The sequence below is a fragment of the Salmo trutta genome, chromosome 1, assembly GCF_901001165.1.
Source record: "Salmo trutta chromosome 1, fSalTru1.1, whole genome shotgun sequence".
Lineage (NCBI taxonomy): Eukaryota > Metazoa > Chordata > Actinopteri > Salmoniformes > Salmonidae > Salmo > Salmo trutta.
In genome coordinates, this window is record NC_042957.1 from 24,327,953 (window position 1) to 24,342,659 (window position 14,707).

The 14,707-nt window shown below is 43.0% G+C and overlaps 1 protein-coding gene across 1 annotated transcript; it reads right to left on the reverse strand.

Annotated features, from left to right (window-relative positions):
• Positions 1-9,589: 9,589 nt before the first annotated feature.
• On the reverse strand, positions 9,590-13,351 carry LOC115191796 (cdc42 effector protein 3-like). Its single transcript, XM_029749730.1, has 2 exons — positions 13,108-13,351; positions 9,590-11,230 (listed from the first exon to the last, which is right to left on the reverse strand). The coding sequence occupies exon 2, from the start codon at positions 11,151-11,153 to the stop codon at positions 10,536-10,538; it is 618 nt and encodes a 205-aa protein (XP_029605590.1). The 5' UTR covers positions 11,154-11,230; positions 13,108-13,351; the 3' UTR covers positions 9,590-10,535.
• Positions 13,352-14,707: the final 1,356 nt, after the last annotated feature.

Below are 14,707 nucleotides of genomic sequence, written 5' to 3' on the forward strand. Positions count from 1 at the left end.
GACAAGAGGGGTATCATATAAAGCAGGTTAGACGATTTAGCGAGGTAACTTTGGTCAACTCTGTGTTGAACTCAGGAAACCGGTCATACGAAAGTGGCTCACCTTTTAGCCAGGTACATTGCTATGGCAACTAATCGAACTTTCTCCAGGGCAGGCTAACTCACTGCTGAGCCACGAGTTGAGGACCAATGAAATCAGATTCCCTCCCTCTTGCAAAGATAGCGTCGTCATCCCCTTCATTCGAGGAAGACAACTGATCAAATATTTTATTAATCAAATGTTTTTTGGGGGGGCAAAAAACAGTTGTCAAAATATCACATTACACATTTAGTAATGTGAAAGCATTTTAAACTTCAGCCAGTGTATCACCTTCGTATGACCTAATAAAAAAATATATAGATAGGACGACATTAACAATACGTAATAAAATAAAGAGGGCACTTCTAAGAGCTTCTTTCACGCCATAGCCTGCTGAATTTGCAAGATACATTTTCTTTCATTTTTAATTCGGCATCAATGAAAATGTGTCACTGACTCGCCCCTGGATTAATGGTTCAGAGTTTGACTAGCCATGTGCGACTTGCAAGCCTAGTTACAATCCTGCTAGAGTTTGCAGCAGGCGGACGAGCAATATCCACAGTCGTAGTACGGATGAAGCCTGAGCTGGAATGTGAAGCTAACTGAAGCTGGTTAGCTTTAGAAAACCCTGAGTAGATCTAGCTTTCTTCTTAGGATACCCCTCTGCCCATCAGCACAGTGGATTTGACTTTGTTTGCATACAACACGACACAATGCAAATAGGAAATAGGTAGCAGAGAGAACAGTCTATGACTAGGGTGGCTTGAGTCTTTGGCCATTATTAGGGCCTTCCTCTGACACCGCCCGGTATAAAGGTCCTGGATGGCAGGAAGCGTGGCCCCAGTAATGTACTGGGCCGTACGCAATACCCTCTGAAGTGCCTCGCGGTCGGAGGCCGAGCAGTTTCCATACCAGGCGGTGATGCAACCAGTCAGGATGCTCTCGATGGTGCAGCTGTATAACTTTTTCAGGATCTGAGGACCCATGCCAAATCTTTCATTCTCCTGGAGGGGGAATAGGCGTTGTCATGCCCTCTTCACGACTGTCTTGGTGTGTTTGGACCATGATAGTAAGTTGGTGATGTGGACACCAAGGAACTTGAAGCTCTCAACCTGCTCCACTATAGCCCGGCGATGAGAATGGGGGCGTGCTCGGTCTTCCTTTTCCTGTAGTCCACAATCATCTTCTTTGTCTTGATCACGTTGAGGGAGAGGTTGTTATCCTGGCAGTGTCTGTCTCATCGTTGTCGGTGATCAGGCCTACCACTGTTGTGTCGTCGGCAAACTTAATGATGATGTTGGAGTCGTGCTTGGCCATACAGTCATGAGTGAACAGGGAGTAGAGGAGGGGACTGAGCACGCACCCCTGAGGGGCCCCAGTGTTGAGGATCACCGTAGCAGTTGTGTTGTTACCTACCCTTACCACCTGCAGGCCTTGTAGTTGGGTTTTCAGAGGTCATGGGACTAGACAACCCTGCATGATGCAGTCTCATGACTCAGCTGCCTCTGCTACAGCACTCTCTCAACCAGTGCTCTCAACGCACACACACCTTTCCCAACCCTGACACAAGGTAGCTACTTCCCACGTTGTGGGACAACAGTGCTTGGCAAGCGGAACCAAAAGGACACTGTGTCCCGGAATTGTTGCCATTTATGCACTCACCGCCGAGTAGACTGTATCAAGGTGACATCTAGATGGTTATCAATATTAGTTATTTCTTGTGTAGGCTACTGTCCTACTTGAAATAAAATAATAGGACGGGAAAAAATGGCGACACTGTGATACAGCTGCTCAGCGGGAAGCATCTCAGGTTGGCAAGCATCTCCATACACCTGTGATACAGCTCTCAACCTGCTCGAGACACTGTGATACAGCTTATGGTCCATTTACATGGAAATTATTTTTGTGACGACAGCATACAAATACACAATATATTACATGCAGAACGGGAAACTGGAAAGTTAGTACACAAGTAACACACATTTTCACATATTCAAAGCCCCTGCATGCTACTGTACGACCACGTATTGGCCCTGCATCTGTCCTATGTCCCACTGTTCAGTAGCTTGACGGCTGATGGAATTAACCTCTCCTTGCTCCTATTCTTGCTGAACATTTGAACCTTTAATGTCCTTCTGAAGGGCACCAGCTCAAAACATTGGGCAAGATTGTGTGTGGGGTTCTCTATGATGCACTTGGCCTTGTCCCTTGCCCGTTTATCAGAGGCCATGAAGCCCCCTGCACTGCAGCCCGCAGAGCTTGGACCCCAGGTTCACAGTCCGCATAAGGATACCCTTAATAGCCACTGACAGCCCACCGTACCAGGCCAGGAAACAAAAAATGACAAACTTTGTTATTCACATGCGCTATATGAGCCTTAAACCTGTACATCTGTTTCTCTCATGGAAAAAGAAACTAGTGTTTTTTCCTCTCTTGTTTCTAGGTAACTTAGTCACACGACCAAAGACAAAGGGCCGTCTGACAGTGACCAGTTTCTGGTCCATCCTGTTATTTTTGTTGTGTGGAGATATGAAGAGAACAGAGGCTAGCTTGAGCAGCAGCGACAATTCTATCAGCAGAAAGGAGTAACAAAACTGGCATTATCACTTGTCTGTACTCTATGTTCCCATCATGATCTCACGCACCTGCTAAACTACCATGTAGATAAAGGTTATAAAAGCTGAGACCCAACTCTTGTTCGTTGGGCTCTTAACTCTGTACACTTTGAGGGATTGTTAACCGCTCCAGAATTGCAATTCTTATAATAAAAGGTTGGTGTTTGAAGAATCTAAATTCTCTCTTCCTTTCTGGTTAGAATTTCCACGACAAAACAGAAAGTCAGCACACTCCATATGGCAGGAGTAGTAGTTGGAGAGTATCCGGGTGTTGACGTTCAGTTGTCTCAGTCTGAGCAAGAGGTATAGTGTTTGTTGGCATTTTTTAATTGATGTTCTGAGTGTTGGCATTAAAAGAGAGTGTGATGTCCATGATGGGTCCCAGGTACTTAAATCTCTTCACCACCCAGGACTAGGTGACTGGGAGTGACGAAAGTTGTGATGGTGGTGAGTAACATAGCTCCGCCTCCTCACCCACACATCTGGATGTTTAGGAAGTAAAATGGACCAGTCTCCCTGTTAGAAGTTCAATGTCTCAATACTGTAGTATGATTCACCTATCTTCTTGCAGAATCAAATGTTCTACTTTAGGTTATATGTACAGACCTGTGTTTACATATTCAGTTACATGTATACTTGAAAAGTTTTAAATGTCTACAAGGATGTCTTCAAAATTATTCTAGCAATTTTTGGGGGTCCTAGAGAAGTATCGGTTGTATAGATTAAATGATTGAAAGAAGGGTTTAGGTCTATGTAAAATGTTAAGCCTCCTACCTCCTGATATACACACACAGGCTAGGACCCAGGAGTGGAAAGTGAGAACAGATATTTCAAAACAAGTCTTTATCACATGGCTGATCATGCAGGCCATGCTCTCCATACCTGGCATGCATTTGTGGTATTACCACCTCTCATTGGAATGCCAACCATGCATAGATACCCACCTGTAATGATATAATAGCTTGTCAGGAAGAACCTATCTTCTGCTGGGTCATACAATGGTCAGTAAGCTACACTCTGTCATGTTGCTACAGTGTAAACCTCACTCATGCACCAATGTGCCCATGCCAGTTTGGATAATGGATCATCTGTTTCTTGCGAGTGGGTCCATTCAATGCACATTACAGGAAGATGTCCCTCAAAGCACCATAGGACTACTTAGGCACCTTGCCTTTCTCTTTAAAACAGCAAACTGATCAATTATAATGACTTGGCCACTAGGCTTTAGCTCCACGGGCTAACACAGTCTTGGGACACAGACGACTCAGGTTCAAAGTTAGTCAATCACACAGTCAGACTGGGTAACAGGAGAAAACCACAACTCTCCAAATATCAACTTTATCGGGTTGTCCTACCCATCATATACACTGAATGTACAAAACATTAAAAAGACTTGCTCTTTCCATGACAGACTGACCAGCTGAATCCAGATGAAAGCTAAGACAAAAGAGCGAGACAAAATATTTAAGTGCCTTTGAACGTTGGGAGTAGGTGCCACTGCAACGCAGCTGGGGTTGTCCACGCTCAACAGTGTCCCATGTGGATCACGAATGGTCCACCACCCAAAAGACATCTAGCCAGCTTTACACAGCTATGGGAAAAATTTTAAGTCAACATGGGCCAGCATCCCTGTGAAATGCTTTCAGCACATTTTAGAGTCCATGCCCCAACGAATTGAGGCTGTTCTGAAGCCAAAAGGGGGGAGTTACTAATGTTTGGTATACTCAGTGTGTGATCGAAAAATGTTGCTCTTACACAGTCTGTAATGGGATCTGTATTTGGAACTTTGCGTCAATGCGCCTGTAAAAGGCACACTACTTTAACTTCCAAATTTTATAAAAGCTGAATAGACTTTTCAGCCGTGGGTGTGTGAACATTGAGTCATGCTTACTGCAATCATTATTTCTCATGATTTCGGCACAAAAGTTCCAAATACAGATCCCATTACAGACTGTGTAAGAGCAACATTCTTCAATCACACAGAGTATACCAAACATTAGGAACACCCCCTCCCCCTTTTGGCTTCAGAACAGCCTCAAATCCGACCATGACTCCATTTTGCTCCTGCCGTCCTATAGACAGAAACTCAAACAGGATGTACCAGTGACGAGAACCATTCAACGCTGGTCTGATCAATTGGAATCCACACTTCAATACTGTTTAGATCACCCGGACTGGGAAATGTTCTGGGAAGCCTCAGAGAATAACATCGATTTATACGTTGACTCGGTGAGTGAGTATATAAGGAAGTGCATTGGAGATGTTGTACCCACCGTGACTATTAAAACCTACCCTAACCAGAAACCGTGGATAGATGGCGGCATTTGAGCAAAACTGAAAGCGCGAACCACCGCATTTAACCATGGAAAGATGACAGGGTATATGGCCGAATATAAACAGTGTAGTTATTCCCTCCGCAAGGCAATCAAACAACCAAAATGTCGGTATAGGGACAAAGTGGAGTCGCAATTCAACGGCTCAGACATGAGACGTATGTGGCAAGGTCTACAGGCAATTACGGACTACAAAAAGAAAACCAGCCACGTCATGGTCACCAACATCTTGCTTCCAGACAAACTAAAACACCTTCTTTGCCCGCTTTGAGGATAATAGAGTGCCACCGACGTGCTACCAAGGACCCCCCTCTCCTTCTCCGTGGCCGATGTGAGTAAGACATTTAAACATGCTAACCCTCGCAAGGCTTCTGGCCCAGATGGCATCCCTAGCCGAGTCCTCAGAGCATGAGCTGGCTGGTGTGTTTACGGACATATTCAATTGCTCCCTATCCCAGTCTGTCTCCCCACATGCTTCAAGATGGCCACCATTGTTCCTGTACCCAAGAAGGCAAATGTAACTGAACTTAATGGCTATCACCCCGTAGCACTTACTTCTGTCATCATGAAGTGCTTTGAGAGACTAGTCAAGGATCATATCACCTCCACCTTACCTGCCACCCTAGACCCACTTCAGTTTGCATACCGCCCCAACAGGTCCACAGACGATGCAATCACCATCACACTACCCTATCCCATCTGGACAAGAGGAACACCTATGTAAGAATGCTATTCATTGACTACAGCTCAGCATTCAACACCATAGTAACCTCCAAGCTCATCATTAAGCTTGAGGCCCTGGGTCTCAATCCCACCCTGTGCAATTGGGTCCTGGACTTTCATCACGGGCCGCCCCTAGGTGGTGAAGGTAGGAAACAACATCTCCACTTCGCTGATCCTCAACACTGGGGCCCCGCAAGGTTGCGTGCTCAGCCCCCTCCTGTACTCCCTGTTCACCCATGACTGCATGGCCATGCACGCCTCCAACTCGATCATCCAGTTTGCAGACGACACTACAGTAGTGGGCTTGATTACCAACAACGACAAGACAGCCTACAGGGAGGAGGTGAGAGCACTCGGAGTGGGGTGTCAGGAAAACAACCTCTCCCTCAACGTCAACAAAACAAATGAGAGGATCGTGGACTTCAAGAAACAGCAGAGGGAGCACCCCCCTATCCACATCAACGGCACAGTAGTGGAGAAGGTGGAAAGTTCCTCGGGGTACACTTTACAGACAAACTGAAATGGTCCACCAACACAGACAATGCGGTGAAGAAGGCGCAACAGCGCCATTTCAACCTCAGGAGGCTGAAGAAATCTGGCTTGTCACCTAAAAACCTGACAAACTTTTACAGATGCATAATTGAGAGCATCATGTTGGGAATGTATCACCGCCTGGTAAGGCAACTGCACTGCCCTCAACTGCAAGGCTCTCCAGAGGATGGTGCAGTCTGCACAATGCATCACCGGGGGCAAACTACCTGCCCTCCAGGACACCTACAGCACCCGATGTCACAGGAAGGCCAAAAAGATCATCAAGGACAACAACCACCTGAGCCGCTGCCTGTTCACCCCGCTACCATCCAGAAGGCGAGGTCAGTACAGTTGCATCAAAGCTGAAAGAGACTGAAAAACAGCTTCTATCTCAAGGCCATCAGTCTGTTAAACAGCAATCACTAACTCAGAGAGGCTGCTGCCTACATACAGACTCAAATCATTGGCCACTATAATAAATGGATCACTAGTCACTTTAAATAATGCCACTTTAACAATGTTTACATATCTTACATTACTCATCTCATATGTACAGTTGAAGTCGGAAGTTTACATACACTTAGGTTGGAGTCATTAAAACTTGTTTTTCAACCACTCCACAAATGTCTTGTTAACAAACTATAGTTTTGGCATGTTGGTTAGGACATCTACTTTGTGCATGGCACAAATCATTTTTCCAACAATTGTTTACAGACAGATTATTTCACTGTATCAAAATTCCAGTGGGTCAGAAGTTTACATAAACTATGTTGACTGAGCCCTTAAACAACTTGGAAAATTCCAGAAAATGTCATGGCTTTAGAAGCTTCTGATAGGCTAATTGATATAATTTGAGTCAATTGGAAGTGTACCTGTGGATGTATTTCAAGGCCTACCTTCAAACTCAGTGCCTCTTTGCTTGACATCATGGGAAAATCAAAAGAAATCAGTCGACCTTAGAAAAAAGAATTGTAGACCTCCACAAGTCTGGTTCATCCTTGGGAGCAATTTCCAAACGCCTGAAGGTACCACGTTCATCTGTACAAACCAAATTACGCAAGTATAAACACCATGGGACAATGCAGCCGTCATACCGCTCAGGAAGGAGACACGTTCTGTCTCCTAGAGATGAACGTACTTTGGTGTGAGAAGTGCAAATCAATCCCAGAACAACAGCAAAGGACCTTGTGAAGATGCTGTAGGAAACAGGTACAAAAGTATCTATATCCACAGTTAAACGAGTCCTATATTGACATAACCTGAAAGTCCAGTCAGCAAGGAAGAAGCCACTGCTCCAAAACCGCCATAAAAAAGCCAGACTACGGTTTGCAACTTTACATGGGGACAAGATGGTACTTTTTGGAGAAATGTCCTCTGGTCTGATGAAATAAAAATAGAACTGTTTGGCCATAATGACCATCGTTATGTTTGGAGGAAAAAGGGGGAGGCTTGCAAGCCGAAGAACACCAACCCAACCGTGAAGCACGGGGGTGGCAGCATCATGTTGTGGGGTTGCTTTGCTGCAGGAGGGACTGGTGCACTTCACAAAATAGATGGCATCATGAGGCAGGAAAATGATGTGGATATATTGAAGCAACATCTCAAGACATCAGTCAGGAAGTTAAAGCTTGGTCGCAAATGGGTCTTCCAAATGGACAATGACGCCAAGCATACTTCCAAATTTGTGGCAAATGGTTTAAGGACAACAAAATAAAGGTATTGGAGTGGCCATCACAAAGCCCTGACCTTAATCCTATAGACAATTTGTTGGCAGAACTGAAAAAGCGTGTGCAAGCAAGGAGGCCTACAAACCTGACTTAGTTACACCAGCTCTGTCAGGAGGAATGGGCAAAAATTCACCCAACTTATTGTGGGAAGCTTGTGGAAGGCTACCCAAAACATTTGACCCAAGTTAAACAATTTAAAGGCAATACTACCAAATACTAATTGACTGTATGTAAACGTCTGACCCACTGGGAATGTGATGAAAGAAATAAAAGTGGAAATAAATCACTCTCTACTATTATTCTGACATTTCACATTCTTAAAATAAAGTGGTGATCCTAACTGACCTAAGACAGGGAATCTTTACTAGGATTAAATGTCAGGAATTGTGAAAAACTGAGTTTAAATGTATTTGGCTAAGGTGTATGTAAACTTCCGACTTCAACTGTATATACTGTATCTTATACCATCTATTCCATCTTGGCTATGCCACTCGGCCATCGCTCATCTATATGTATATGTACATATTCTTATTCCATCCCTTTAGATTTGGGTGTATTAGGTTGTTGTTGTGGAATTGTTAGATTACTTGTTAGATATTACTGCACTGTCGGAACTAGAAGCACAAACATTTCACTACACTCGCCTTAACATCTGCTAACCATGTGTATGTGACCAATACAATTTGAGTCGATAAAACTGTACTATAACCCTTCATCAGTTACATCAATCAGTTACCTTTATTTAAGCCAACCCAAATGATGATAAGACAGTAGCCTGGATGAATTATTCCAATACAATGGCCATTCACAACGGATGTTTTTGGAACAGCGTGGGTTTTCTGACAACCTATGCCGTGGCCGGGCTTCTACCAAGCCTGTGAAGGAGAGTCTGCTAAAAAAGGCAGACTTGTCGAGAACAGACGTGTTTTTGAAATGGTTAGCAGTGGGTAAACACAGTGCATCTTCCACAGACAACAAGCTAATTCATGTTATCTCACACAGATGCAGAACACAATAATTGGTGTGGTTGTGCCTCAGTCCCATTGTTGAGATTGCATGAATCCCAAGAGACGAGGGAACAAAATGGAGGATATTACATAGGATACAGGGAGTGAAATGAGTGTGATAAATAAAGAAAGCATACTAATAACATGGATGGCCATACTGAGTATAGATCTTATAAAATGTATATTTGTTATAGGCCAAAGTAGCTGTGTGGTCCCAAGTGGCTCAGTTGGTAGAGCATGGTGCTTGCAATGCCAGGGTTCTGGGTTTGATTCCTATGGGGGACCAGCATGAAAAGTAAAAACAATTAGGCACTCAACTTTAAATTGCTCTGGATTATTCTTGATAGTTTCTGTCAAAAAGCTTGAGGGAGATTTATAAAACGAATATATTTAAATAATGGACATTGACCCACTGGACCATGAAGTAATGAAGATGCACATACCAGCCAATATAAGGCTGTGAAATATCTCATTCAGGTGGCGTAGAAAGACAAATGAATGTGATAGTTGTTACAAGATGGGCCACCAGGAGCTAGCAGTGATGTTAAAGAATAAAGTGGCTCAGATGCAAAAAGTAAGCACCATCTTAGCTTTCTGGTTTTTATTTCACAAATGAAAGCTTATTCTATAGAGTTTAAACACAATGTGATTTCATTGTGCTGGGCAGAGTTCATGCTCCACTTTAATCTAACAGATTATGATATGGGAAAAGGATCGTTGGTGATCTTTGCTTTTCCGAAGAACTTTTATAGACATACTATTCACAGTCACGCCATAAACCATGTCATAAAGACTTATACAGTAGTATATTCAGAAAGGTTTGTTGGTGAACTTTCCCCTTGAGTACTTGGTAAGAAAAACAAGTAATAGGTTTATACGTATACACTCGAGTGAGTCGTACTGTAGCTGATTTAGATACTATGGGAGAGCTAGTTCTCATTATCCCTGTATAGTAGGCCTAAACATTGAAAAGAAAAAGCAACCAGTGTTCTTTCAGTGTTTCACCACAGAAGTTGTCAGACAAGCTTCACTCATAAATGTCTGTCTCACAGCTCTGTGTCATAGTTTATAGTCTGTCTTTTTTACCTTTCACAACATGTCTCCTCTAGATACAAATATGTGACATTGGCTGTCATTAGGTCACACGACCGAGGTGGAGTGGATTGTCATTGGCTCACAGAGCTTTCACCTGAGAAGGGTAAATGTCTAAAGCGTTGACCCAGATATGACACATCCCTCTAATTATATAATCTTGCATACAAAAGAAGGAAATATTATACAATCTGTCCTCTATGTAGGCAGTAATTGAAAACAATTGTGCCGATTAGCATCCTGACAGTTGACAATGATTCAGCCCATTTGTCCATCCATGGCACAACCTCTTTCAATTCCCATTAGAAAGGAAGGAGTTTGGAGTTCTCCCTATGTACAGTGTCTGGTACAGTGTATTGGGTTTCTTGAAAGGCCCTTAGAACAAAATATATTACAATCATATGTATGAGGGGCACCCTTCTCAAAGTCTCACTGGTAAAGCTGGTCCATCACCTGCAGGACATCTTCTAGTATGGATGGCCCCAGGTCAAGGTTCAGGGCAAAAGATGAGTCTTCCTCGACCACTGGAGAGGCCTCCACTGGGGGACAAGGAACCTGTTGGGGGACCACGTTCAATTCAAATCCATCCGGACCCATCGTTAACCCTCCCTCCTCTTCCTGCTCCTGCTTTACCTCCTCTCGTTGGTACAACCCATCATGCTCCACCACCTCCACATCATCTAGTAAAGACAGGGAGTGGCACTTATTGTGCCTGAAAGCCTGGGGAAGGGTTCTGGCTTCGGCGGACTGTGCATCCATCTCTTCTGGGCTGAAGAGTCGTAGGGGCTTGGGTGGGGCTGGGGAGGTCCCTTTGGAGTAGAGGTCCTGGTGGCTTTGAGAGCTGTGGAGGATAAGACTACCAGTCCGGTGGAAGGCTGTGAGGTCGCCGAAGGTATCACCGTGGGCATCCAATCCGATGTGGGAGAGGTGACGGAAGTCGCCCAGTGGTAGGCTGATCATGTTGACTGACAGCAGCTCACGGCGCTTCTGCTTGCGGGGCCAGCGCATGGTGGCCGATTTTAAGTACAGGGAAGTCTTCAGAGGCATAGACTTGATTGTGTGTAACGTCAGTTAGTGAGTTCAAGGTCACTCAGTTGAAGGGTCTAGTTGGCCTTTAGGCAACTCTGAAATTGTGAGGACAAACAAAATAGATTGAGAAAACTCACTTGTAATTATTTGATAATCATTCCATAGTTTATTTTTCATTTTGGCATTTCATACACCCCGAATTCCAACCTTTGCCAAAATTTGCCACAATTGCCATGACCTTGGATTCCAGGTTGAGATGGGTCCATTTATGGACTGGTACCTGCAGCAGTGACTGTATAATATAGGAACCAGTTTTTATTGTAGACGTCAAAGCAAACACGCTGTAATACTCTTCTAACTTCACACACACAGCTTGCTGCACAAAGGTTAATCTAGTAAGAGTTGATGCTTAAAAAATGCTGAATTAATTGTCTCTTAGAGGGAAAAGTCTAAACAACAACCTCATACAGAGGAGGCTGGTGGGAGGAGCTATAGGAGGATGGGGCTCAATGTTCATGGCTGCAATGGAAACAATGGAATGGAACCAAACACTCCAAACACATGTAAATAACGTGTTTGACTCCGTTCCATTGATTCCATTCCAGCCATTACATTGATCCTAAAGCTCCTCCCACCAGCTTCCTCTGACCTCTTGTACTGGAACTTGAACACTGGGGCACCTTAGTTTGTTAATAAGTAATCCTGGAGACTTGCTTTTATTTCAGGGCTATTACTTTTAAGCATAAAAATGTTTTATTTTTCTTTGACTGTTGCTGTGATTGCATTAGATTTGATTTCACTCAATGTCATCATTCACACCACAGGAGGTTGGTGGCACCTTAATTGGGGAGGACAGTCTCGGGGTAATGGCTGAAGTTTCCATGTGTTTGATGCCATTCCATTTGCTCCGTTCTAGCCATTATTATGAGCTGTACTCCGCTCAGCAGCGTCCACTGGTTCACACTATATGTGTCTAAAGCTGCTTGAACTTTTGAGATAGTGTTGCAATCATGGCTTGTTCTAACTGGTAGTTCCACATTTCACTCAGATTAAAGATTGGAAAGATCATATTTTTTCCCCAAGGATAGTGTTTCATATTCATACACCTGTAATGGAACAACAGTTGGGAATTCTAAGGGAAACCTTTTCTCCTGACTGGAAGACAAATTGGTTAGGGACTTTCATAATTTGTCGAAAATGTGAAGGTTATGTTGTCTTACTTGTATTGTTAGTCACCCCCCCTCCCCCCCAAAAAATATGCTGCTTGGAATTTGCCTTATCTTTCAGACAATGCAGAAATCCAAGTTGTACAGTTCTGTACAGTTAGTACAAGATTCAACAAACTTCCTGATAGTTCCAATTATGGATCCTCAACAAATTAGCTCCAATGGAGACCAAATTATTTATCTAAGATTTGTATGTGGCTTTTAAAGGTTTCTCAGAGATCGGGATATTTGATAGTGGTTAGTTACTTACTGCAGCCATGAGGACAATGTGTCAGATACTGCCTCAGGTAAGCTGAGATAGCTGGTATGATTCAAATACGGTAGAACTGCCAACTTGTTATGCTGTTTCCAGATTAAAATAAACAATTTCTTTGGAAAGTTAGTTGTTACACTGACAAAGTCAACACGGTAACCACTAACTAAAGCCATTATATAGGCCACACCGTTTGATCAAGCTGTAGTGAGGAAAAACCTTTACTGTACACTCTTAGAAAAAAAACAGTTCCAAAAGGATTCTTCAGCTGTCCCATTTTGGCTCTAGGTAGAACCCTATTAGGTTCCATGTAGAACCCTCTGTGGAAAGGGTTCTACCTGGAACAAAAAAGAGTTCTACCTGAAAACAAAAAGGGTTCTTCAAAGCGTTCTCCTATGGGGACAACAGAAGAACCCTTTTAGGTTCTAGATAGCACCTTTTTTTCTAAGTGTGGCGTTCATTCACTTATTGCTTAAAAGTCTTGAAAGTTTACCTGTGTCTCTTTGTATCCTGAGGTAATTTTATGCTCACTCAATGTATTTCGCTCTTCTCGCTCTTCTCTGTTGGGTTAGAACACACAGCTCTTCAGACGTTCTGTGTTTGAATGAGCGCCCTGGACAGCCTTATCAGCTCACCTGTGTCTGTGGGGCGTTTGTATGAAGTGATAAACCTCCGGTCCCTCCCCCTTGATTAATCTCTGTCTGTGAGTGTCTTCTCTCGTGACTATCTTCTCTCAGGTAGTTCTCTAGTCTAAATAAGCTGTAGAATAGAGGATCACCTTTTATTGTGGAAGTGTGACGCTCATGTGAACTCTACACTGCTTGGGTTTCTTCAAGGAAGGTAGGGAAAGGGGGCAGTGAAAGATGTTACTGGTGAATTCCTGGGGAACAAGCCAAAGCATCTCTTCCTATAGGGTGTGGGTTTTCCAATGGAACTGTCCATGTATAGGAAGGGGTGGGATTGTGGGGGGGGGGGACAAATAACAAAAATCACTCACAACCTTCAGATCACCAGGCATTCGCCACAAAATACTCAAAAACAGATATCTATTTAAGTCAATTCACTATTTACGCCACTGTTTATGTAAACATTTTCCCTCTGAGATTTTCTCTAAATATAAACATATCAACCACATAACTGCTCCTATCTGTCAAATGTGGAATACAACAAAAACTGTGGAGAATCTATTATAAATCACATTGCATCGTGGCTGCTATCGGCACCCAGTGTGTCATTAACCTAAGTATGGTATGCTTGGCGCAAGTCAGAATACTCTAGTTTGACATAACACTACAGAAATAGAATGAGTGAGATGAGGTTTGCTAGAGAGGACATCCTTATAAACAACAATCAAAGGATCTTAAGTCTAGAATATGAAAATGAGATGGAATATCCTGTTGTTTTATGTATACAGACACCTTGTAATTATGTGTGTGCCACCCCAGTTTAATGATTCATAAATATAGTAAACAAATTCAGCTTGTCTTGGTCTGTAATGATTGGATATTGTGAAAGGAATTTTGGGTTTTGAGTGCTGTTAAGTGGTCCCAGTAGCTGCACACTGGGCACAAACTGGTTGAATCTGTTGTTTCAATGTCATTTGTCAATGTATTGTTACGTGGAAAACACATTGGATTTGAAAAAAGGGTGACATTTCAACCACAGGATTATGTCATCATGGTAAAGTTCAGCATAAGCAAACTTTGAATAAAATATGTTGAATTTGTACCTTTAAAACGTCGTCAGATTTTTAACATTATATACACACTATGAGAAATAAACAAACAATAAGCTGGGCACTGGAAAATGTATCTACAACTATCTTTTGGTCTCTCATCCAGATTTTTAACCAACCCCAGCCCTGCTTAACTACATTTGTTGTTGACTATTACCAATTTGCTACTGTGAGAATGATTGTTGAGCAATCTCTACTTAAAAACAAAATAGATTCACTGTTGCTATCAAAGTCATTCCTAACGGTAGGTTTAACAGAGCTTATGAAATGTGACCATACTTTATCCCTAAAATATCATGAATGATGCTATTTAGGGCTATATAGCATTTGCAATGTAATCAACAGCTATTTTTTTCAA